The 27083-nt window shown below is 42.6% G+C and overlaps 1 protein-coding gene across 2 annotated transcripts in view; it reads left to right on the forward strand.

The window, feature by feature from the left end:
* The window catches only part of Gli3 (GLI family zinc finger 3), a 256145-nt gene that overhangs the window by 56163 nt on the left and 172899 nt on the right, over nucleotides 1–27083 (forward strand). Inside the window, exons 1-2 of one of the 2 annotated variants that reach the window (XM_040755627.1) lie at nucleotides 21594–23344; nucleotides 26688–26930. In XM_040755627.1, coding sequence (XP_040611561.1) covers nucleotides 26741–26930 — 190 coding nt within the window. In that variant the 5' untranslated portion in view covers nucleotides 21594–23344; nucleotides 26688–26740. Of the gene's footprint in view, nucleotides 1–21593; nucleotides 23345–26687; nucleotides 26931–27083 lie in introns of those variants that run through there. The other variant, XM_013114613.3, reaches the window with a different exon arrangement.

A 27083-nucleotide genomic window follows, 5' to 3' on the forward strand; every position in this document is an offset into this window, starting at 1 on the left:
CACACACACACACACATGTATATATATTCTCATAGCAATTTATGAAATTTAGACATATACTTTTAATATGTGTTTTTATAACTTAATTCATAGCCATCTATTTTATAAGGGAATTTTCTCTTGCCTCTGTTTACTAAAATGAAACAGTATTGCAGGGGTGGACTTCATTTACTTAAGTCCCAGGACAAAACTAGGTGTGGGATGCAGGCATTGTTTGTAGACTAGTTCAGTGGATGCACTTTCTTCATACTGACCACTGGCATCGCTAGCACTTGGTGGCATGACACACAGGTGACTGAAGATCACACCTGTGGTATGATTTGGTCACAAGGTCTCTCTGATAACTTAACTCTGAACGTTTCGCAGGGTGCTGCTGTCAGGTACCAGGCTGCTTGTACCCAGATCAGGTGAGAACTGTATAGACTTCCTGTCAGCTTGGGGTCAGAGGCTATGGTGCATATACATCTATAGCACACTGCTTTGTATCCGCTTTTCACCCTCCATGGCCCACAGACAAGGAAATGCACTCTTAGAGTTCAGTGTCTGGCATGAGGCCTGTGCGGTGACTGCCAGGCCTTGAACCCTGGCAGCCAGACACCATGCCCTGACTGTCACCCTCTGTGCCGCCTGGGGAGAGGTTGATGAACACAGTCTATCAAAAGGAGCTGTGATCTAGGGGGATGAAAGAAGAGGCCTGTGAGCACATGGATGCTCTTTTGTTAGTGAAATTCATTTTAGTTGTTTTCTGTATGTCAGGGAAGAGCCACCGTGAACTCCTAGTTTCTCCGGCAAAGGCTGATTTATGAGGATTTTCTCAGATCTACCAGCAGGTTAACAACATGAAGTCTTGAATGCTTTCAGGGGAGGACATGAATAAACAGGCATTTGAGGTGAAGCCGACCAAGTCTGTGGGGCTGTAGAAAGGTGAATTAATTCAGCTGAAAAGGCTTCGACAAGAAGTGCACACGTCTCTTGATCCAGTAAATGATAGTCGGGAAATCTGAATTTATAGGTCAGTTCCCTATTTCATGTAGATGAAAACTGTTAGAAGAAATTTTATGTTGGGAGCAATGCTACCTGGCTTTTGTGGAATAAATCAGATAAGAAAAACAAAATGCATTGCCCACATATAAACAGGTGTAGGCCCTCTTTTCTTCATTTTTAAGTGGGATTAAGTTGCCACTTGACACTTTTGAATAGTTATAATGGTTATATTTTCTATTCTATCCTGTTCTTGCTTTGTACATATTTATGTCTTTTATCCCATAGAATACAAGAAATGATGCCACACTGGATTTTTTAAAAGTCAACACCAGCAGGTGTCTGCTTTCTATGGCTTGCTTTGGTCCTTTGGAAGGAAACTAAAACTAGGATTTTTTATATAACTAACAGTGGGTTAATATTTCTGTGATCTTCCAAGCACTCAGAAATAAAAGCTTGGTGGTGAAGGTCATATATGACCTGACAAAAAGTACATGTCCAAGGACTGAGACAGACAACTGTGGTTCTTTGGTTGTGGAATTGTCTTTCTGTTCTCTTCCTTGTCTCCTGTGTCACTTGCCCCGTGGAGTAACAGGATCCTCTGAGGCCAGTGGCTGCATTGCTGTTGATCAAGCTCCCGAAGTTTTCAGAAATTGTTTTTGGCTCGGGGAATGAGTTACCTGCCTTTGTTCTCAGAGTCTTCTGCAGGTGCGTTTGGGATGTAAGTCTGTGTGGATACAAGTCTAAGATGCAAGTCTAAGAAAATGGAAGGAGCCGCAAAACCCAGAAACAGGCTTCTAAGCAGAACAAATGAGCAACTTTTCACAGACCCGCAAGTAGACCAGGCTGCCTCACCTCCTCCAAACTCCCTGGAGGATACCACCCACGCAGTGGAGTAGAGGTGGAAGGATCTGCTGAAAGCTGCTGCCAATCTAAAGAGAGGAAGAGTGAGGAAAGTGTGTTTGAATGTCATCATCTGTGACTTTTCAGTTGTTTAGAATCATTTATTCCCACATGTTTGTTGCTGACAGCAAGGCTGAGCCAGCCTGGTTCTCATGAAGATTTCAACTCTCAATATCAGCCAGGCGTTGGGTATTCCATGAACATTTACCATGCCTCTTCCCCAGGGAAGATGATATACAAGAGAGTTAAGTGTCTTGACAGTTTGTTTTGCAAGGAAGAGAGGAGGACCAAGTGTGATTAGCAGCATTCCTAGTACCTAAACTCTGGACACAGCTGTTCTAGGCAAGGTGTGCCTTCTCATTCCAGGTCTCTTGCCTAACTGTCTCTCTTCTCACAGTAGAGGTGTTGAGTAAATATCTTTCATGTCTTGGAGCCTCAGTTTCCACAACCATAAAAGGTGGGACAGTGGTTAGAGTTTATAAGGCTTCTGCGAGAATGGCAAGAGTTAGGCCTAGAGACAAGACTCTGACAGTTACTGTATTAAATGGAAGGAAGTGTTACTACTAAGTGGCCAGTGGTGTTCATTCTACTCAAAGAAAACTCTCAGGCCTGCTTTTAACTGCCTTAACCCACTCTCAGACAACAGTTTGAGAAGCCCAGGACAAAGGCTAGAGTTAGGGTGATGGAGAAGTGTTTGCCCTGGGCATTGTCTTAGTTTGCTTCTCATTCCTGTGATAAACACCATGACCAAAAGGCAAATTGGGGAGGAAAGGGTTTACTTAGCTTACATGTCCAAACCACAGTCTATCATGGAGGGAAGTCAAGACAGGAACTCAGGCAAGGGCAGAAGCCTGAACGTTAAGGAAAGCTGCTCACTCTCCAGGGCTCTGTCAGCTTGCTTTCTTACACAGCCCTCAGCCACCTCCCCAGAGCTGGCTCTGCCAACTGTGGGCTTTGCATTCCCACATCAATTAATAATCAAGGAAATATCCCAATAGACATGCCCTCAGGCTAATCTAATGTAAACATTTCCATAATTGAAGTTCCCTCTTCCCTGTTGACTCTAGTTTGTGTCACTTGATAAAAGCTCACAAGCTCACCAGCTCACCATTCAAGGCTGCAACGACTGTTCAGCCTGTTCTTTGGAGACCGGGATCGTGGAAGTGGTACACTTGAGGAGAATTGTTTGAGGAATGACTTCTGAGACCATTTAATCTATTGCAATGTTTATGCCTTCTCACTACCTAATACGCTCTATGATAGAAGTGCCACTCACCCACTGCCTCTGGGGCACTCCGTGGTGACCATTCATGATGTTCCATCTCCTTCACTGTGGCCTGTGGTGAGCCTGGCAGGACATTCAGGATCACCTCTCCTGTTTAAAACCACGATGGAGAGCCGGGTGGTGGTGGCGCACACCTTTAATCCCAGCACTCGGGAGACAGAGGCAGGTGGATCTCTGTGAGTTCGAGGCCAGCCTGGTCTACAAAGCGAGTTCCAGGACAGCTTCCAAGACAATACAGAGAAACCCTGTCTCGAAAAACCAAAAAAAAAAAAAAAAAAAAACCCACGATGGAGTTCTAGCCCAAAGGAGAGTTAAGTATGAATGGCAGATGTGAGTTCTGCAGACACGCTGTCCCTCCTATGGGGGCCACTAACCTGCTTTTTCTCCCCTACAGACACAAGGATATACTGTGTAATTTTTTTTAAAATATAAAGGTACCCTTTACCCCCAGAGCACCATTGCAAAAGAAATCCAGGAGAAGCAGACCATGTCTCATTTGTGAGGTTTTTCCTCTCCCGTGTCTTCAGCCTCCATTATGGGTAGTGAATGCCCAAGGTCTTCTGCTGGTGCCTCAGCTTTGACCTAGAGTTTGTAGGATGCTTTTGAGACTTAAGTGAGTTATGAAAAGCACCACAGCTCAGCTCCAGAGCCTGTGCTGTCCAGATGTTTGTTTTTTTTCTTCATCCTATATAGTATTGATTTTAGTTTTCTGATCCTCAATTTAGAAAATTTGAAAACTGTTGGACACTGAAAAAGAAAAAATATATATATGTGTAAGGATTAATTGTTATAATTTATGCATTTCCTTCTAATAATTTTCTATACATACGTGCACACCATTATTTGAACACTGACAGAGAAATGCAAAGTTCTTTCAGAGTGTCTCCTTCAGTACTGACATTCATTGTTTCCCACCAACATCCCTTTATAGAAAGGAAAGGTCTTATAGAATCTTGAAGTTTTCACCTAGGAAGAAACTCTTTCATTTTACAGAAGGCAGAGTAGTTATTTAGTAGCTGTGACAGTTACTTCTGTGGCAGAAAGGACTGTGAAATAACATCCCCATCCAGGTGTCTGAACAATCTTGAAAATGTCACAGTCCATGAGGCTGTTGAGTCTTATACTTGTTAGAAGCTAAGGCGAGAAGCAGCTCTAGAGTTGGCACCACAGGTCCATTTTTGTGGGTACACAAGCAAGACACTGCATAGATGTTTACATATGGTGAATGTACAACTGGGCATTAAATCGTTGGAGTTGTTGCTGCAGGGAGAAACCACAGCTGAATTCTCCTAGGTTATGTTTTGTCTGGGGAATTGGGTTGAACTGGGCGTCAGCTCACCAAGTATCTAATTCCTTCTTCCCATCTGCCACAGGGGATTAAAGAGAAAGTATATACTCAAGCAAATGCTAGATTGTGGCTGTTGGTTACTGGCTGCAGCCATGTTGGCATCTCTTACATACCACAATTCTTTTAAACCATCTACAGCTTTCTGTAAAAATCAGTTAAGTTCTCTGTAAGAACTTTCATACTTAACCTTGAAACAGCTCTGAAAAACCAGATTTATTTCTAAATTGGAGCCTTAGAAAAGCTGGAAATGCTGCATAATTGCTTCCAGAGAGGGAGGGAAGGAGGGGGGCACAGACTATCCCCTATTCCATCTAGTTATGTAGGCAAAGATGACCTTGAACTTCGGTTCCTCCTGCTCTACCTCTTGAGTGCTGGGATTTCAGATGAACTACTTTGCTTGGTTGCTTTATGTGGTGTTGAGGACTGAGCCAAGGTCTTCATACATCCTAGGCAAGCACTCAACCAACCAAGCTATACCCCCAGTCCCTTCTGTTTTGTCAATGTTATTAGTTACCTGCTTGTTAGTTGGGAATCTGATCATCTGTATTATAAGCTTTGTTTCAGTGAACATTGATGTTGCTAAGTCTTTGGATAGAATGTAATTATTCATCTGGGTAGGTGCCTGCCAGGGAGGACTTGGTTACCTACATGTATCACTACTCTGTAAATTCAGTCTTAACCTTACTGATCTGATATCAATGCAAAAAAAAAGTAATGATGTTTCAGTTATACGGTTTATAATACGATGTAAAACTATACTTATTTTCTTATTGCACATTTATTTTTGTTCTTCAGCTGACTGACTGTGCATGCCCCACAGTATTTGGGGAATTTTGCTGTGGAGTGATATTTTGTTACATACATAGAGTTGTAACCTGGTCTGGTGACAGAACTCTATAATCTTGGCAACTTGGTTATCTGATGCAAGAGGATCATGTTTGAAGTTAGCCTGAGCTGTACAGAGAGTTCAAGGCCAACCAGAGCAATTTAGAGTTGGGTGTGTAGCTCAGCCTAGCAGACTGAGACGCTGGGTTTCTCCTTCAGCATCACATACATGCACAACTGTGAATTTCATATTAAGGAAGGTGACACTGGAGAAGATAACTAGTACACGAATGGACTTTGGGAGCCCACTCCACGTAGAGGGATACTTTCTTAGCTTAGACACATGGGGAGGGTCTAGGCCCTGCTCCAAATGATATGGCAGACTTTGAGGATCCCCCATGGAAGGCTTCATCTTCCCTGGGGAGAAGAAACGGGATGGGAGTTGGTGGGGCAGAGGAGGAGGGGAGGGAGAGGGAACTGGGATTGGCATGTAAAAGAAGCTTGTTTCTAATTTAAATTAAAAAGAGTCATATTTTTATTGATGAACATGTGCTTGTGGAGCAGCATTAACAATATTAATTAATCCCTTGCTTAAGTGACTTGTTAGGAGTGAAGCAGATTTGTAAAGCTCAGCGAAGTTAAATAGGCACCTGCCACTTGTACCTTGGAGCCCTCTTAATTCCCAGCTTGCAGTAACATAGGTTCCTGATCACTGTAAGCATGTTGTTTTTGTTTTTTCCTTTTGACACTGCCCTTAAACACCACCCACTCAATGTGCAGTAACAGATGCTCACTCTCTTGCTGCATAGTGTTTCTTTTTGAGAACCTGCCACAAACTGTGAATCCATTCTACTGTTGATGGGTATTTGTTGGTTTCTTTCTTTCTTTTTCTTTGGTACAAACGGTCCTGCTACAAATATCCTAATCTTTAGTTCCTCTGGTACTGGGGATAGAGCTGACACTCTTTCATGGCCCATGCGTTTCTTTGTCTTCTTTGCCTAATTTTTTGAGTAAAGAATAATAGGGACTTGGAATGAAAGGCGCTTTGTTTTCTGTCTCCACTTTATTGTGGATGAGAGTAATGTCTTCCTAAAAAGGCACTGCATTCAGGCCAGGTTGTGTCATGGTAAAGACCTACTGCTTACATCCTGCTATCTTCTTCCTTATTAGCGCTTCCTGATGGCCCCTAGTACACTGAGGTTGTCTTAGGAGGAAGGGCTTGAATGCCTTCTTGGCCTCATGAATTGCCTTCTTAGGTTACTAGTTCCATGAGAAGCACATCTTTGGGGTAAGAGGCTGTGTTTAGGTAATATTCACACATGAGAGGAGGTTGGCAGAGGCACCACATCTGGTCATTGTTGCAGTGTGGCCCTTTGATACATTCAATAAAAGGCACTAATTTTTTATAGCTGCCTTTTACCAGGTCCATGCCCCAGTTTAGGTCTCCCCTCACTTTAGACTTCTGAGCTGATGTGCATTTTCAAGTTCTGCCTCAGCCTTTAGTTAGTGAAGTCTTTATCAGGGTTAAGGTTAAAAACAAAAGAGGGGTACTAATAGTTAACAGAGCAAACCAAAACCAAGGCCCCCTTGTCCCACATAAAATTGACATTTAAAGGATGACCATGGACCTGTATTTAGCTCTGTGTTTCCTTGTTTCTCTTAGCGTTTGTAAGTGAGAAAGCCAGAGTCGTTTTACAGCCTTTAGGTCTGGCTGCATCTGTATATAAAGGGGGCCAGTGCACCCCACATTGTGCCCATGGCGAGCGTCGGAGGCCGGTGTGTGCTGCTACATCTCCAATTCAAACTATGAATCCCGGTGTGCTGCTTTCATGTGCATGGGCTGGATATTAATTTTCACATCAACTCCCATGAGTATTGAGCAGATAAAACATTGATGATGGGAGAAAAGAGATTTGCAGTATAGTAGCCCTTGTCCATTTTTCTTGATCTTTTTCTGTTATTCACTCCATCCCCATTGCTTTGATATACTTTAACATATCTGTCAGTAAATCCCATTAGCCTTAAGTTGGTGAATAGCATTGGAATGTTCTTGAATAGTAATCTGGAAACCATTAAAGAAGGGCATAAAAAAATTAGAACTCAGAGCTGTAGCTCAGTGCCAGAGCACAAGGTCCTGGTTCCATCCCCAACACTGTAAAACAAAAACCAACCCTGGCAAAATGCCAACCTACAGGACTTCCTTCGGTCCTTCAGTTTGCTTCCCCTCCTATTTGGGGTTATATCCTTTCTCTTTGGGCATTAGCTCCTATTGTCAGGCTCTACAAAAACACTGCAGCATCTTTGCCTTGAAGCCTAATCCTAATCCTAGGGATGCCTGTTGCTGCTCATACTGCCTCCAGAAACCCCATCTTTCTCATGTATTCGTTTTCTTTCGTCTTTGGGTTAGCATGTAGTGCCTGGGTGTGCTGTATGTGAAAGACAGTTTCTATCTCTCACAGAATATGTGTTCTAATAATGCAGGCCAACAGCTCCTTAGGAAGCTGAATAGTGTTGGGTTCAGCCGGCCATAGTGGCTGACCAGGCTCAGAGAATGGGCGGGAGGACTTCCCTCTGAGTCTGACATGAGTGAAGCAATTTAGAGCTGGCCTTGTAGACACTTGGCTTCAATAGGACATTGGTGAGTAGCCCTTACCATCTTCAGCTAGGAGCAGACAGTTCTCAGTGGTTAGGGAGATGGTTGCCAGGCTTGTTGTGCCTTTTCTCTATAGGAAGGCTACTGTAAAGCTGTGAGTTTTCAGTAGACTCGGAATAGTTGTCAGAGTGATTTAAAAGTCTGCTCTGTCATCCTTTTGTTACTGCTTTCTCTTGTGACCATGACAGTGTTCGTAGAAAGACAGATTTCATTTGTAAAGCAAACTTTACTTAGATTGTTCAACAGATTTAAGCATGGGTCTGGCTAAGTTTTAAAACTCACCTACATAGGGCAGGGACACTTTTAGTATTGTTGTCCTGCTTATTTCAATTAAATTATAACTTACATTTTATTTACACTTTGATACTTCATTCTCACATTTCAAGTTTATCCATGTTAGAATTACAGAGATGTAAAAGGAATTTGCAAAAATCCAGAAATGCATGTACTAAAGCTATTCAAGTTTATGTGATAGAAAAGGAGAGGCAAAGCAAAAATGGAGTGAGGGGAGGACAAAGTAAGAGCACACCAGGAAGTCATTAGACTGGCCAAAGGACAGTCCTTGGGAACATTGTAGACAACTCTGGTCCAAGTCAGGCCACACAGTGTCAAGGACAGTCCCAGGGTAAGGCAAGTGATAGTGTTGATTCTATTTTGAGTCTGACAGGGAAGACTGTGCCTTGACTCATTGCAGGAGATCACCTTGGCAGAATCAGGGTTTGGGTGGAAAGTCTGTAATTTGAAAATACAGTTTTTACTTGATTAGAAAACACAGCTCTGTGGTGTGTGTAGTAGTAAAAGATTATGTTGCAGATGGAAGAGAGTCCTCCCCCTCCTCCTAGGCGCCTCCTCCCAGGATGGAAAATAAAAGGGAAGGAAATCAGAAGGAGAGCCTGGGAAGGCAGCCTCCCTCTGACCATGCCGGGCCTGGGTTGTCATAGCTGCCAACTTTCTGCTGAATTGACCCAGAGGTAGATGCTTTCATTTTGTAGGGAGGGGCTGTGACATATGTCTGGACTGTACTTCACATCACAGAGTAGACCAGAGGGACACAATAGAATTAACAGAATTGTCAGGAGCAATAAAATCATGTGGATTATGTGTCTCAGTTGCTGTTTTTGCCAATTCTTCTTGAGAACTGTGGTAGAACTGGACCAGACATGGAGATTCAGAATTCTTATTTGAATGGCTTGGCAGCAGCACTGTGTGAAATTATCTATTATTATTCTCTGAACTTAAAGCCTTTCTGCCAAGAAATGCAAGTTTCCATTTGTGTCAACAAGATGTGAATTAAGGATTAAAGAAAAGTGAAAGGAAATACAGATGTTCTCAACTTAACCCAAAGGTACAATACTGCAGAGTCTCAGTTGTTTATACTGTTAATGCTGGTCAGGGCCCTGAACTCTGGGGTAGGGTAAGAGGCTGAAATTGGCCAATTCTTCCAGAATTCGAACTTGACATTTTCTCACATCAAGTCTTATCAGTGTCTCCTCTAAGATCTACCTCTACATGTGATACCGAACAAAGCAGTCTTCTTTTTCTGTCCTTCCGACATTGACCTTCCTGTCTTTCTTTTGTCATGAGAACTTCAGGGTAGTGGCCATTCTTTATCCATGCCTTAGAACAGTGATTCTCAATCCTTTGGTCACGGCTCCTTAGGGTGTCAGATGACCCTTTCATAGGGGTGGTATATCAGATATCCTGCATATCAGACATTTACATTACGATTCATAGCAGTAGCAAAATTATAGTTATGAGGCAGCAACGAAAATAATTTTGTGGCTGGCAGTCATCACAACATGAGGCACTGTACTAAAGGGTGGGAGCTTTAGGAAGATTGAGACCCTCTGTCTTAGAAGGTCAGGTTTTGGGTTGGGTGCTCGTGGAAGCCTTGGCATGAATGTGACTTTATGAGTTGATTGTGGAGAGTGGCCACTGTGGACAGTCTGTTGTGAAGATGTTGGTGAGGCCTGCCTAAAACACAGGCATGTGATTTCACATAATTCAGATGTCTTCCTTTGGAACTGCATTTGTGCTTTGTTTGGCCATGAGATTCCAGTTTGGTGGGAACACGAAGTTTTAAAACTTTAATATTATATGCACTTCCTTGTTTTCTGTTAACAAAGGTATATGCTGACCTAGATTATAAAATGGTCAGGTTTAGAATCTTTGGAAACTGATTTGATCCCTAACACAGCAGCTTTGTGACTTTGGGAGAATCCGTTACTCTGTCTATTTCTTTCATCTGAAGTGGGATGATATTATCACAACCTCAAACATCTACATTGGAAACCTTGTTAGAAGTTTTTGGGAGTGGTAATTGCTTCCTTTTTAATGTTATTTCCCAGATATGTTTCATAGCTTTACTGAAGGTTATTTTTAGCCTGTCCTGAGATGAGTACATTGGGGACAGCACATGTTCTGCAAAAGGCTAGTCCTATTGTTTGGATTCTAATTGTCCTCTAAAAGCATGGCTCCCAAGGTGGTACCATTGGGAGACTGTGAAATCTTCCATAGGTGGGACTGACTGGGTCGTCTTCAGAACAATACCAAATCAGACTATAGGTTGCCAGACTTCTTTTCTCTTACCTTTTTGCTTCCTGGCACAAGGTGAACAGTTTTGTTGTGTCATATACCTGCCATGATATTCTTCCTTGCCACAGGCTCCCAAGAATCGGACAAAGTAAATCATAGATCAGAACCTATAAACTTCAGACAGAATAACTGTTTCCTCAGGTATTACAGTGACAGAAAGCTGAGTAATGCATCCAACTAATGTTTCTGGATTTGTGCAGGCTACTGGTTTTCACTACCGAGTTCTACCGTTGTTAGTACAAAATCTGCCTTTGACAGTATGAAATGAAGAAGACTGGAGATGCTCCATCACAACTTCAGGAGCAATGGAATTTGAATTTCCCTTGTTTTGTTTTGTTTTGTTTTGTTTTTCAAGACAGGGTTTCTCTGTGGCTTTGGAGGCTGTCCTGGAACTAGTTCTTGTAGACCAGGCTGGCCTTGAACTCACAGAGATCCACCTGTCTCTGCCTCCCAAGTGCTGGGATTAAAGGTGTGACACCACTGCCTGGCTGCTACAAAATTTTTCATTGCATTTCATTCATTAAAACTGTAAAAGTCACTCTTTGCTCACAAGCTTTACAAAAACAGGCTGTGGTTCTGTTTGTTAACAAAGTAGGTAATTTTAGTAAAATTTATTGTTAAGAGTCATTGTAGAAAAGCAAGTAGAGTTTGACATTTTAAAACAGGAAGTTAGTAAACTAGGCATACATGTAGTAAATGTGGATTTTTGAACATGACCTCTATTGTGTCAGGGAAGTAGATGAGAGGGGACAGTATTAGTCAGATGTCTCTGAAAGAGCAGAACTGACAGAATGAATGTGGGGTTTACTATAGTGGCTTACAGGCCGTGGCCTGGGTAGTTCAACAGTGGCTGTCTCATGATGGGAAGACCAAGAATTCAGCAGTTGCTGTGTCCATGAGATTGATGTCTCAGCAGTTTCAATCTGGTGCTGGAATCCCAGGGATGCCTAGAGAGCTGCTGGTCTGCAGTCTGCATTGGAATCCTAAGGATGTAGGTTCTAACTCTAGTGAAGGAATGACTTGCCTGTAAGACTGAGGACAAGCAGATAAAAAGACAAAGTTGCTTCTTCCTGCCCTTTCACTTGGGCTGCTGCCTCAGAAAGTGACCCAGATTTAAGGTGGGTCTTCTCATCTCAAATCCATTTAGGACTGACCAAATACGTCCCAGTCAGCCCGACTTTTCCAAGCATGCGTCCCCAGCTTCTTGGGTTTTAGTTGAGTGTAGATACAGTCATGTTGACTACCAAGATTAGCTGCCTCAGGAACCAACTAGAATAATGGGTTTTTAGGCTGTGTCATCTATTGGTCATAGCATAGAGCTCTTCTCTCCTGGTTGTTTGTTGAACACCTAGAAGAGCCTGAGAGAACTTGGGTAGAACAGATGGATCACTGGTCATTTTGTAGAATGAGAGACAGTAGCTTAGACCTGCTCTGTGGCTTGTCTGCATGAGGGTCAGCCTAAATCTGACCAGCACACTTCCATGCTGTCCCTGTGCTATCACTGCCGTGGTACCTTGAATCCAAAGGTAGAGGCTTTTATTTGCTGGTACAGTTAACTCTCGGAAAACCTTATGAATTAAGAGGCAGTTTTTATCCTTTGCTTTTGTAGAGGAGACAACTGGCAATCTGCAGTATTTTAAGGTAATTGGGTCACTGAAGAAGTGCTGGAGGAGAGGCTTGGAGCTTGTTTTTCTAACCCTTTTATTGTACCATGCTGCCTTATTATGCTTCATGGGACTTGATGTCATCAATACCCAAACATTTAAAAATAAGTTGGAAAAGAAGTCACATCCTGCTGTGGCTCCAGCTCTTGGCACTGATGTTTTTAAGTAGAGGTTTGTGTTATGAGATTTTGCTTTCAAAATGCTGCATGTGCCTCCCGTAAAAGGTTGAGTGAAATGATTTCACAGTTGGTAAGGGGCCCGTGTATGTTTATTATTTATTTATTTTACTCCTTTAAATCTCCAGCTCCCTTGGCTAAATGAGGCACTGCATACTTTTATTGCATATGCCATTATTAAAAGAAATGGAAAAGATGCTTATTAGTTTTAATATCACATGTGTGGAAACAGCTTTTAAGAAGCAGTTACAGTTCCTAGAAGTACATTTTAAGAAGCCACCTGGTTTTGTATTTATCGATAAAAGAGAACATTTTCTTGACTTTGCTACAATTTGATAGTTATTTTAGTTGGGGGTAGATGTCCTGTGCTTTACTGATTTGGTGCACATTCCTGAGGTGTATGCTTTGAGGCAGCCTTTCGTTTGTTGGTAGATAATCTAGGCAAAGCTGCTTCTCAGTGCAACTCTTTGCCCTTTATGTGTAAACCATATGCTGCTTTAACTTTTGGTGTATACCCTTTCAATAAAACACACTTGACTTACTGGTGCAGCTGTTGTTAAGTTAAACACAAACCAAGTAATCAGGCTTCTTGTGTCTAACCCTGGAATACAATCTTCCAGAAGACAGTGTTAAACATTTCGAAATAGCTATTCAGAACCTAGAAACACTCTAGAAAGTTAACGGATTGTGGTATGTAAAGGCATGAAGAAGTGTTGAGTTATAGGGACAAGAAAATAATTCAGCTTAATCATCAGAGGTGTCACCATTGTTGCAAGACGCTGAGCCTGCTCAGGGCTTAAGCATGTCAGTAACAACCTCTGTGGAAGAAACTCAGAGTTTTTAAACTGCATTTCAGGACTAGCGTGGAATTTACAATTCCATGCTTTATAGAAGTCCAAAGTGTCCTTTCTTGATAGCCTAATGGGAACAGGTAGACTCATTTTAATCATCTCCCTTTACACTTGCAGAAAACAACAAGGCAATGGATGTGTTAATTATAGAGTTACAAAAGCTGAGGAAGATTAGGTAAATCCAAATCCAAACCACAGTAGATTCCATCTTAGCCCAGTAAGAATGTGCGCTTCAAGAAAACAAACATCTTTGGAAAGATTGCTCAGTGGTTAAGATCACTAGCTGTGCTTCTGGAGGACTAGGGTTTGATTTCCAGCATCCATATGGCGCCTCATAAAGGTATACAACTCCAGATACAAGGGATATGACAACCTCTTCTGTACTCCACGTGTACCAAGTGCACAAGTGTACAGACATACATTTAGGCAAAACACCCATGTACAAAAGATAAACAGCAACAAATGTTGATGGAAGGAACCATTATACACTACTCATAGGAATGTAAACTGATGTAGACACTATGTAGTGAGTATGGAAGTTCCTCAAAAAACCAAAAATTGTCATGCGATCTAGCTATAAGCACTCCAGCAATAATCTCAGGAACCCAAATCAACAGAGATAACACAGTATTCACACTGTGGAAATCTGTTCACATCCATGTTGTATCAGGGGACTTTTCACAACTGCCAAGATATGAAGTCAGCTTCAGTGTCCATCAACAGATGAATGGATAAAGGAAATGTATGCATACAATGGAGCTTCATTCATCTGTGAAGAAGACGGACTCTGAGTTGGAGAGAAATCAGTGAAACTTGAGATGATCATGTAAGCAAAATAAGCCAGACACAGAAAATAAATATGTATTTTCTCTCTTAGTGAAATATACACACAGAGGGCATGACAGGAGGAGGGAGTCTTCATTAGAGGAAAGGGAGGGGACAAGAGAGGATAATGAGGAAAATAAAGGGAAACATGCCACAGCTATCAAGTGGCAGAGGTTGTATTGGAATCCAGAATCTACTCAGATACCCACAAGGCTACTGTAGCTCTAAACTTTTTTTTTTCGAGGCAGGGTTTCTCTGTAGCTTTGGAGCCTATCCCGGCACTTGCTCTGTAGACCAGGCTGGCCTTGAACTCACAGAGATCCACCAGCCTCTGCCTCCCCAGTGCTGGGATTAAAGGCGTGCGCCACCAACGCCCAACTATTGTAACTCCAAACTTTTAAAGAATCTGTAGAAGACACTTGGGTGCTCTAGAGTATAATTATGATTTGCAGTACAGTAGAAAGTTCAGCTCAGCTGGTCACTTGCCTGGAGAATAATGTTCTAGTCTGTTTTCTGTTGTTCCTACAGGATCCTCAAGACTGGGTAATTCATAAAACATAAATCACTCTTCTAGAGACAGGCCAGCCCAAGCATGCATGTTTCTGGCATCTGCTTAGCCTCTGGAGGGCCTTCTTCTGGAGTCCTAGTGTGCTGGAAGGCTTCCAATAGTGAGGCATAACAAACCAGGTGGAGGAAGTCCTTCTTTTTCTTCTGTTTTATATGACAAAGCTACTCGCATAAGCATGCCATCATGGCCCAGTCACATCCCATACTTTGTAACTCAGCATCACCATCTTGAAAACTAAATTTCCAGCAGACTGTAGGGGAATACATTCCCATCGCAGCCAGCAGCCTTGAACAGGTTAGTTCACCTTGTTTAAGTCTCACAGTGGTTATCAAGGGTGAAGGCACTGCACACCTCTCAGGCCTGTGTGCTCCGCTGGAACTTGCTAAGTCTTGGCTTAGAGGGCAGACTATAGTGTTACCGGTACACACACTTTTTTATTTATTGCAGGGGTGACTTGGTAAAAGCTGAATTAATTATTTGCCAGGAAGTGGAACATTGCACACACTTGGTATTTGTTTGGAATGAATTTGTATATGACTCTGAAGTAATTGAAGTGGTCATATAACTTTATATAAGTGAATTCATTGAAATATACATAAAACCTTATACCATTGACAGCTGTTATTAATATGTGTAAAAGTAGCTAACTATATATACTATGTCCAAGAAATTTAAGAGGTGGAATAAATAGTTCTAAGCAAGACTTCAGGACATAATTTTTCAATTATGCATGCTTACTTTGAAACTTTTGAGATTCATAGAATTGAAAATAAAAGCAAAGAGATATGCCTTTCTCTATCCTAAAATGACTGGGAATTATAGAAACTTAAAGAAACAATCCATAGAAATATTTCTAGATTATGTCTGCACACAGCATTTTTTTTCAATTAAAAGTTTAGGATATAAATAGGTGTTTACTCTCTTCCTCCTATCTTTCTTTATTCTAAATACAGTTTAGAGACACAGTAGCCTACGGGGTGAGTGGATTCTTGCTAGCTGGGTTTTCTTGGACAGCTATGTCCTGCTTTTTGCGCCTGTGTGACTGGGATTGTGATCCCCATTGATGTCATCGGATTGTCTTGTGAGGCGCTTTCAACTTCACCTACATAAATTACGTGTAATATGTGCCTGTCTTATGCTAATGGGAATCTAGGAAAACATTACACCTAATGTCATAATAGTCTATCATTGCATAAGACAATAAACACCAATTTTATTCATTTTCTTATTGTGATTAGCACTGTGATGAGCTTTAAGAGTTGACTACCTAGGCTTTGGGTTCTGCGCGTGCACTTGTGTGTGGTCTGGGTAAGCAGCATGCTTTTTCTGATGTTGACTTTCTCATTTGGGTGATGAGGACTATGGCAATGTCTTCCTGTAAAACCACACTGAAGGAGGCGAAAAGACAGGTGATGTGCCTCCTACCTCCTTTCAGTAAATATTTGCTGTCGCTAACTGGTGCATGGTTAATAGATTTTAGTTGGCAGGCTTCTGAGAAAGATGGGTAGGGTGGACGAGTGAAGTCGAATTGTTTGTGTTTTAGAAAAGCAGATGAATTTAATCTTCCCTTTGTTTCTCTAACCGCTCTTACTGCTAATTATTTATTTATTTTTCTTTTAAAATTCCCCTTATGTTTGAAATGCCACATTTCTCCTGGATGTTTCTGGGTCTCTGGAATAAAATTAAGAGGGAAATCTGGGCTTGTGTCCTGCTGCCCAGTCTCACTCGCAGGGGCATGAGCCTGGCGTTGTGTCTGTCCTTGTCTGTCCTGCCCGGCAGGGCTTTGCCTAGGTGAGGAAGGCTGCTGTGGTAGTGGCACATCCTGTGTTGCCTGTTACTCAGGTGTATGCAGAGAGAGGTTAGGCTTCTAGCCCTCCCTTCTCTCATACACGGTTCCTGTACTACTGCCTGGGAGTTGGAGGCTGAACTAGGATCTGGCTTCCAAGATGCTTTCACGTGCCTGCTCATTGCTGCTCTACTCACAATAGCCAGGAAACGGAGTCAGCCCAGATGTTCATTAGATGATGAATACATAATGAAGTGTGGTATATATACACAGTGGAATTTTATTCAGCCGAGAGAATGGAGGGCGCTAGAAAACATATTAAGTGAGGTAACCCAGGCTTAGAAAGGTAATATTGTGTATTTGCAGTGAGGACCCCCCACATTTAACTTTAATGCAAGTGTGGTTATGTGGAATTGTGTAGAGCCCAGGATAGTGGGAGAAAGAAGCTTTAAGGAGGGGATGAGGACAGTAAAGGAACATGTGTGATCTGCAAGTGAAAGAGAGAACACTAGGGATGGAAGACTGCCAGCAGGAAGGGGGCAGAGGGGGAGGGGGCAGAGGGTGAGAAGGGTCAACCCAAACTAAGGCATGTGAAAGTGCCATAAAGAAGCCAGTTACTCTGTATGCCGATTAAAAGTAAAATTAACTTTAAAAAAAGCTCAAATAATTGGCAAGTGGTGTGTGCATTTACATCTGAGATGCACATTCCATAACTGAGGCCACAAGTAGCCATCGTTAGAGGTGCATCATCATAGGCATCTGAGCTAGGCTGTATCTGGCCTTCGTCCAGAAGCTGACTCAGCATAGGTAAGTCCTACTCACTGACCCTTAGGGTATCCTGTGGCCTCCAGCACAATAATGGTATTATTTTAATGTTTAAATTCAGTTTTCAGCAGGGTCTGATTTTTGCAGCAGCATGTAAAAAATTATTAAACATATAATGCTACCATATGCTCATGCTGTTTCATTACATAATGTAAAGACAAAAGCATTCAATATAAACACCCCACATGTTACAAAAAGGCCTTCTTTGTATAAGGCCATAGATTCCTGAACTGCCCTGAATTTTAGTGCACTCAATGTTAACTTGCTTAAGATGTACTTTGAGTCAAATAGAACAAAAACTATCACTAGCAGCATTTCCATGTACAGAGAATATTGCAGTCTTTACTATATATGAGATGTTTTGAGGACCCCTTTTTACTCTTAGTGTGAACACTTAGTGGCAATGTGTTCCTCAGACTAGGTCACCCAAGAAGACATTTGTTCAGGTGACCGAGTTGGAACTTTTCCTGCATGTGTATATATGTCAGGTTGCCAGAATGACAGAAGTGACAGATATTTTTGTTTTGTTTTTAAATACATATTTATGTATATGAGTGCTCTGTTTGCATGTATGTCTGCATAACAGAAGAGGGTATCAGAAGAGGGCAACAGATCCCATTTTAGATGGTTGTGAGCCACCATGTGGTTGCTGAGAATTGAACTCAGGACCTCTGGAGGAACAGCCAGTGCTCTTAACCGCTGAGCCATCTTTCTATCCTGACAGACGTTATTTTTTTCTTTTTGTTTTCCTCAATATATGTTTTTACTTAAATTAGAAACATGCATCTTCACATGTCAACCCCAGCACCCTGGCCCACCCCTCCTCCCCTATCCCTCCACCAGCCTCCGTGCCCCCCCCGCACCATCCCCACATCATTACCCAGGGACGGTGAGGCCCTCCTTGGGGGAATCTCCAAATTCTGACAGAAATTATTTTTAAAAAACCAATTTGTTGTACATAATTTTTAAAAAATCGTTTATGCAGATCAATGTTTGAACTCAGTGTCTTTATACTTGTAAACTGGAAAATGTTGTTCAGTCAGATAGCGTGACAGTAATGAAAGTAGGAGTTCAGTGGTTAGGAATACTGAAGGAACTGTCTAGTTTGGCTTTTCCCTGAAAGTGTCATCCGTCTACAGCTGTGTTAACACAAGTGTCATAGGAAAAAATATGTAGAGGACAACCCAAATCAACACAGCAGAACTTCAAAACCTGGGGAAGGGTGAATGAAAGCAAGTACTTCCATGTAAGTGACCCGATAATTTCCTTAGCTTCTTTTGACCATACAAAATACTACTTACAGAAGTCTGGCTACCTTTATAATTATGATGAAAAGACTCATATGCAACACCAGGAGAGTGTGTGCTGGCAACTGACAAAGCATGTCTCAAATATGTTAGGGCCTGGAGAGCTGGTTCAGCAGTTCCTTCCCTGTTCCAGGCCAGTGGTTCTCAACTTTCCTAATGCTGCAACCCTTCAGTACAGTTCCTTGTGTTGTGACCCCCAACCATACAATCATTTCGTTGCTATTTCATAACTGTAATGCTGCTGCTGTTATGAATTATAATGTAAATATCTAATATGGGGCCCCAAAGGGGTTGTGACCTATTGGTTGAGAACCGCTTTCCTAGAGGATCTGAATTCAGTTCCCAGCACCTACATCAGGTACAATTGTCTGTAACTCCAGCTATGGGGGTCTTTGGCCAGCTTAAGCATTGACACTCATGTTCACTAATTCCACACAGACACGTGCTTTAAGATGAAATCCTAAAGAAGACAAAAATAACTAGTATTTATAAAAAAAACCAATATATTAAATATCTTTAATGTTTAAGGTAAGTATTTACAGAATTGAGGCTGTTGGATTTTACATTTTGGACAATCAATAGACTAGATAATAAAATTGTGGACCATTAAATTCAGGAATTTAAACTTAGTGAGTTTTACAAAAATAAACAAATATCCAGGCAGTACTGGTGTATGCCTTTAATCTGAGCGCTTGAGATGCAGAGGCAGGTGGATTTCAGTGAGTTTGAGGCCATTTGTCTACAAAGTGAGTTCCAGGACATCCAGGACTGTTACACAGAGAAACCCTGTCTTGTAAAAACCAAGCAAGCAAGAAAGCAAACAAACAAAATAGCCCAGTTTTGTTAATTTCTTGTGTTCATTTCTACAATTTAAAAAAGTGGTAATGGTTCAGAAATGGAACATTGCTGTCAGGGTTGCTAAATAGATGGTTTTACTTCCTGCCTGGAAGGAAAACTCTTAAGTTTACCCCTGCCCAGCCAGGCGCTGTGCTTAACTGTAGGTGCTGTAGACAGCAGCGGCAGACTGGGTCCCCAGCTTGGGAACAAGTTCCTTGCTGTTCTGCTATGTTGTTGCCTGTGGATCTCATCATGAAATCCTTATGCTCAACTCTATTTGCAAAGAAAGGGAGAAACTACAGTTCTTTGCTTATAGAAGACTAACACCTACTCAGTGAAATCCCTCGGTGTTCTGTAGAACATTGCAGAGAGGCACAAATGCACTGTCAAGCACGAGGGGGGGCAATTCTAGTTCTTTTAGGAGCTTACTGTACTGCTTTTGATGCTGCTCAGAACTCACACTGTAGGCAGAGAATGACAACTAAGAGCAGGCTTCTGGAAGTTTCATGGTGTTTTAGAATTCCAATCCAAGGAAGGGTCTTCTTTGAAAATAGGAAAGCTCTCATCTCCCCTTTTACTGGGAGCCAGGGGCCCTCAAGGGCAGTTTTATCATACTTTGCCATCCCAGGTCAACATGTGGCTCCACAAGTGCTTTGTTTCCAGGACTTTGAAAGTTGGTTAGTATCATGGGATACAAGTTCATCTGGATCACAGTGCTCTTGCAGTCAGCTTCCAGGAGCATCTCCCCAAGGGCAGGGTTGTGCTTGTAAGCCTCTTAGTCTGGAAAGTTCAGAGGTATGAGCAGTGGATACTCTGAAGGACTCAGGGTGTGCTTGAGAACTCAGTCAGGTTTGTAATGCTATCTGCTCATCTTGGTCATTATCTTTGGAAAAGACAGACAGCTGCTTGTCCCTAGCCCACAACCAGAGCTCTCTGCTGCAGTGGAGGTGCCAGTCATTCCAGGGTCCTGTTTTTGTTTACCTAACTTCTCTGTCTGGCCCTTGCTATCCCAAGGGCCTCTTTCAAAGTTAGTTGGAGTTTTGTAAACTAAGCATTTAGGGTAAGCATGAGGTAAGAATTTAGCTTTGGGTTGAGCACAGACCTACTGGGTTTGCAGGAGACAGTTACAGTGGAGGTCCAGTACAGTGTTGGCTAATGTAGAACATTAGAAATGTTCAAACAGTGGGGATATATGCCTGTGATGGAAGACACTTTCTTCTTTCTCTTCGTTCACCCTGAGACCTCCTGGTTGATGAAAGGAGAGAGAGAGAGCTACCCATCACCTTGAGGGGAGGCTGTCACTTGAATTTCTCCAAAGCTTCCAATCCTGCTGTAGCCCTCTCTAGTTTGCCAGCCTGCCAGTACGGTTTAAAGGTTGCAAACAAAGCAAGTGCTCCCTCTTGATCCATCTGGGCCCCTCCCTCTGTCATCCGTCATTGTCAATGGGAGATGTATGTGTAGCGGCACAAGGGCAATGTCTGACCTCAAGGGTATTGGCAATGTTCTTAGAGAAGGCATTGTTTGTTCAGCCTCTTTGGAAGCACTGCTCCAGGCGTTCCTGAGCCTCTGGCTAGGGCATGACTGCAGTCTGCTGGGAGAGAGGGAATATTCTGGTATTAAAACTACAGGAACTATATTCCCCTTACCTAGCATAAGCCTGTTCTACTTTTCAATACACCCAGCCTCTTCTTTTTTTCATTTCTGCTATCTCTTTGGTCCAAGTCTATGGGGGATTCTGAAAAGCAGAAGGAAGGACTTAGGTTCTCCGAGTTTTATTCAAAGAACATCGACATGTAAATAATGAAAGAAGGAAAAGCTGATAAGATGCAACAAATGCGTAGTCAGGAAGAAAAATGAAATAATGCTCCTTTCAAGTACAGGGAGGCTGTTGCCTGGGAGGGAAGAGTAAAGGACAGGAGGGTGCGACCCCCCAGTGCCTGGAGTAACACAAAGAAGCGACTGGCTTCACCTGCCTTCCCGGGAACGCGTTCCCAGGAGCGCTTGGGCCACGCTGCCTTGAGGCCTACAGGTGCCCGCAGCCCTGGAGAAGATGGTGCATGTGCAGGTATGGTGCACTACCCCAGAGCCTGAACATGAATTCAGTGTTTCCTAGATGTGCACTGAAGGTGACAAAATGTTAATGGAGAGTATTTGAATTTTGAGAATTCTTCTGCATGAAAACTTTTTTTTTCTATAAATATTGGAGTAATAGTTCGGGGGCTGAGGTGTACATCCAAGTGTCATTCCAAATTTCTACCTACAAGTAGCTCCCACAGGGCTATATGGGGTCAGTGAGGAGTGGCTAGAATGAATTCCTTATCGCTTACTGCCTGGGACCTAGGGTTTCCATCTGGACTCTAGGCCTCATACCTTCTCTCCCCCTACCATATGGTGTAGAGAGTCAGGAGCGATCAGAGAGATGACATGAATGATGCCAGTGAAGGGTTATTTATTTCTCTGAAGAAGGAGAAGTGCTTGCTGGCCAGGGATCGCAGTTACTCACATTCATATTACTGAGCTGCAGCTTATGTTTTAACTCATTCAAAGATAAGTCCATCATTTCACCATCAAAAGTGGGGGCACCAGAGACTCAGACCTTGAACGCGGCAGTGTTCTTTTCTGGTGAAAATCCCATTTGGCCAGAAATCTGAGTACCCAGTCTTTTCCCTCCTGCCCCTAACATTTTGGTGCCTTCTCTCCACCCCCCATCCGCCCATCTTTTTGGCTTACTGCAGCCCCAGTGCTCCTTTTTCTGGGAAAGCCTGATATTCTGACTTCAGTTTTATAATTTAATGATAGAGAGTTTCCTTAGTAAACCAAATTTAGAATCCTAGAATGCTTATCTTATATCCAGACCTTGAACATAAAAGGCATTTTATACCCGCAATTGTTCATTTAATGAGCAATTGCGGAGTGCAGGCCGGTTAAGGGATTGAGCTATATGCACTATTATTGCAAGAAGTATTCCGAAATACCAGAAATAGGACGTAAGCTCTGATCAGGGAGACTGCGAGCACAATTACCTTCTTTTCAAATCCTTCTGTGACACTGCGGGAGGAAAAAGGACTTTGAAACTTGAAAGGAAAGAGCTTGCTTTCAACCTCAAAAGCTAGGAGGAAAGGGCTCTGAAATTTGCTCAGAATTCCCAATTCACCATTAGCCTGTTTCTTCCTTTAGCCTCAAGGCATTCTCCGCTTTTTGAAAAGATGTTAAGAAATTCAGTCACAATAGAGAGCCTAGTTTTGAACATGTTTCACTCGGTCCATTGAGGTCTGGGCTCCAGCCTTTGTGTGGGGTGAATTGAGCTGAGCGGCTAGCTGGTTGGAGAGAGGTGAATGAGGAGTCGCTGTGCAGTCGCAAATTCTGGCAAAAAAAAAAAAGCTCACCCTTTCCTTTATTTTGTAATGTGCATTCCTGTGCAATCCTGCCAGTGGCAATATGTGGAGTCCAGACTGTCCCTAAGTCAATATGGAGTACTTGGTTTATAGCAACTCTTGTTAAGTTTGTCTTGTAATTGAAGCTGCTGTTGACCTTGCTTGGGGACCATTTGTAAAACCGTTTATTTAGCATAAACTGAAATAATAAACCCTCCTTCTCTGGGACTGATTGTGATAGGGTGACATTAGTTTGATTTAATGATTACCCGCCTGACCCTTCTGCTGGAGAGGGAGTCTTGAATAGGGAGAGTTCACTTCCAAGCACTTGCAAAGAATACTAATGAGCTTGTTAAATTTAGCGTGGCTCCAACCACTTTTAATTCCTCTAATGGGAGCCACACTGCCTGCGAGAGGGAGAGGGAGAGGCAAGAAAGGCCAAGAGATGCTGAGAGTGTTCCTAGAGGGTCGGTCGGCACAGCTAGAGAAGCTCACCAAGAAGTTTATAGAAAGTAGCTAGCCTGAGCCCAGGGACTGAGTTGTAAGTATCCTCTGTTTGCTCCCCCCACCCCACCTCCATGGCTTTTATAGCTTGGGGGCAAGAGAGGAGTAATAGCATTAAAATGGGTTTTCAGCATCAGAGCAAAATGGGTGCTAATGGAGAAAGAGCAAGCAGGCGTTCTTTGAGCTCCTAAGCAGCCAATTTTGCCATGAATGGAGGTATCCTACCTAAAGATGCCGAGTGGACTTCTGCTCTTGCATGGAAAGGCTTGTGTGAAACATGCCTTACACACCTTCACCTGGTGAAAAAGACCTGTCTCCTGTGTTGCAGGAGTTTGTGACCAAGTGTGCAGGAGTGTGGGCCAAAGTCCTCTTTTACAGAGCTGCGGTGCTTTCTCCAGACCCTCGTGTACCCTACACGGTGTTTGCAGCGAGGTAGCTCTTCCTCTTTTTGAGTTTTTGGCATGGAGTTCTGACTCCATGTTGGTTGTTTTTGGAGGGCTTTGGAAAATCAGGGCAGTTTCCAAGACAGTGTTCTTTGGTCAGCTCTGTCTTTGGGCATGGATTCCATTCAGATTCGTCCTCCGCCTGAGCCCAGATGACAGAAAGGAGGAGGTATAAAGTGGGATTGTGACAGTAGTATTTGAAATAATTGTTTTCTTGAAAGTTGTGAGAGATTGCATGTTTCACTTTGACCCCCAAGTTCGCAGCTTTTCAGCAGGGAAGCTCAAACAGTTGCTTGTATTTGGCTGTTAAAGTCCATTGGCAGATACTCTTGGAGCCGTGGGCTGTTTGCTTACATTTTTGCTGCTGACTCCTGCTTGTTGCCATGGTGGACAGTATGTTTCTGTCAATAATTTGGCCTAGTGTAGCTTGTCTGCACTGACTCTCAAACTTTATTGAACAGCTCGCCTCAGCTGAATGAGATGAGGCAACTTTCGTGTTTTCGCACGCAGACGTGCTAGATTTATAAGAACAGGCGGGAGTATTGCTTGGGAGTTAGTTGTGCTCTCCTTGCATACATAGTACTTTTAAGTCTCTTAGCTGGTTGTGTTTGGGAGTGTGTGTGTATTGTCAAGTTTTCATCTGAGGGCTCATCAAAAGCAAGCAACCTAGGAGGTAAATTCATGAAGTGTGTGTCTTCTGGCATTTGGGGGCAGTGGATTGTTGAGTAAAAAGGTCACAGTGCCAACTGTGTAATAAAAGTTAAGGTTCCATGATGGAAGTTTCTATATTAAAAACATTCTTGTCTGCATTTAACTTTGTGAAGAGAATGCCTTCATTTTTCCTTTCTGTATCGGCTATTTGAGCTTGTATAACCTTTTCTCACATGTTGGGACAATTCTCATTAGCAAAGTCACTATACTAAGAGGCAGGGCATTTTTCTTTCCTTCCTTCTTTCTCCCTGCAGGTTAAAGGGGCCTGACAGTGAGAAATTGGTCAGCCATGACTATCCAGTTGTTGGTGAAGTTATTTTCCCATGCTCGTTGTGGGAGGACATACCACCACAGAATTGGAGTTGACTGGAGGATGCATTTTTAAGGGGAAAACGTTAATTTCTTTTGGGAAGGTTAAGTTGAGGCACACCCCTATTTTAAACCTGGAACAGATTACAAGAACTTGCTTACTCATTTTTTCCCAGAGAATACTAATTATGTGTCACAGCCCCTCAGCAGAAGGCTTTCCCCCCTCTTCTACAGAATGTGCCTATAACTGTTCCAAGGTAACTTTAGGTTGAAATTTTAAATAAGTTTTTTTTTTCAGAGCACAGCATAAATGAGTGGAAACTATGACTTTGGCCATTTGAAGGTTGTAGGACTTTTTATAAAACTGTTATTTTCAGTGTTTTTGACACCCATATGCTTTTGGGTAACCCTGAAGTCCTTTCTATAGCCTGTAACCTCTGCTAACGAATCTCCAGGGCAGACCAACGCCTGTGTGTATTAACAGGGAGAGGAAAAATGAAGGCTCTTTTTTCTTTATTTTTGGTAGTTTGTCTTAAAATTACCAGCAGTGTGATTTGAATTACTTTTGCAAAGATCATTTTTTGTGGGTTTTAGTTGTTATTTGATAGATTAAACTTGTGATTTACCCTTTAATTATGAGGTTTCAGGTGAGGATCTGCACAAAACAATACTAAAATAATACCTCAAAGTTGCTTTGTGGTGGTCAGCAGATTCCCTGGAAAGACTCCAGCATACCTCATCATGTTTTGCAAGGCATTTGGGGTAAAAGAATTCATCGTTTATTTTCAAGCTTTACACACACATAAGCAGGAACACTAAGGTTGGTGTTGGCATCAGGTAAAATAGTGGTTGTTATCTCAGTTGTAGTGATCCGTAGTATGCACAGCTCTGCTTTCCTCCAGTGAACAAAGAGCTATGGCAGTGTTAGAAGTTAGCAGTGTTCCTGGTTTGGGGACACTTAGGTGGTTATGTTTACTTACGGGTACTTTGAAGGGAAGTTTAGATGTGTTCAGTCTGTCTATGATGTTCAGCAATATGATTATTTATACCTCTAGAGTTTCAGTTTTTAATTGAGTATAAAGACTATGCAGGTTTCTGAGTTAGATATTTAGCAGTATCCATACAGCTTTGTTTCTGTGAGCTTTTTCTGCCAGAGCAACAACTGCTGGTTAGATGCAGTTTGAGTTGCGAAGCTTACTGTTTGTGAGCCTAACAGGCAAATGAATCCACCTGCTGCGAGTCCTGATAGCAAGTTTGGCTGAAGTTTCTGCATGAGTTCTAGCAAAGTTCATCGAGCCACATTCACAGAGGATGGTGGTGGAGAAGTGGAAAGTTCTATAGACCAAAGGGAGCTCAAGTGTTAGGGCTTCTCCCCCTTACCTGCACAGCCATGCTGCACCTGGACCTTCAGTCTCACTGAGTTTCCCTCTTGGGTCCCAGGTTTGAAGTATGGGCTTTTTAATGGGTCATCTTCTGAAAAACAAAGGCCCAGAACTTCTAGGGCCGCCCAAAGCCCCACTGGACAGCTGGACTTCTCAGTACCCTGAAGATCCTGTTTCCTTAGGCAGGCATAGCAAAACTGGACATCCATGAGAGGAGGTGGGCTTTCTTTCAGCCTCTTGTGGGACCTGCAGGGTATTGTTGTCTTTGGAGGAGAAGCTCCATTGCATTGTCATCCCCAAGTTAGTTTGCACCTCAGACTTACTTCCTGCTTTATTCTTCCACGTGTAATGTGGCCATCATTCGTAGACAGCTTTGTTTTGCAAATATCCCACCACAGGTGTGTAGTTTACAAAGTAGCCTTGAAGGACAGAGAGAGCCTTCTTTCTAACAGAGACAGGTAGAACTATATTGATGACTTTTTTTATTGCTCCTTAAAGTAGATTCTAAAGTCTTTCATTTTCCTTCTTTCTGTAGAGGATGAAAGTCCTGGACAGATCTATCATCGAGAGAGAAGAAACGCAATCACTATGCAGCCTCAGAGTGTGCAGGGGCTCAGCAAAATCAGTGAAGAACCCTCAACATCTAGTGATGAGAGGGCTTCATTGATCAAGAAGGAGATCCATGGGTCTCTACCGCATCTGGCAGAGCCCTCACTCCCTTATCGTGGGACTGTGTTTGCTATGGACCCCCGAAATGGTTACATGGAGCCTCACTACCGTAAGTACTTCCGGCTAATTAGTACTTGTTTTGGGAGACATGGGTGGGGGGGCTGATTATGATGTGTGGGTGGGTGTGGTGTGTATGCCTGAGTGCATGTGCTGTGTACTGTATGAATTATTGACTCTACCATTTATAAAAGTATGTTTAATT

The sequence above is a fragment of the Mesocricetus auratus genome, unplaced genomic scaffold, assembly GCF_017639785.1.
Source record: "Mesocricetus auratus isolate SY011 unplaced genomic scaffold, BCM_Maur_2.0 Super-Scaffold_100013, whole genome shotgun sequence".
NCBI lineage: Eukaryota > Metazoa > Chordata > Mammalia > Rodentia > Cricetidae > Mesocricetus > Mesocricetus auratus.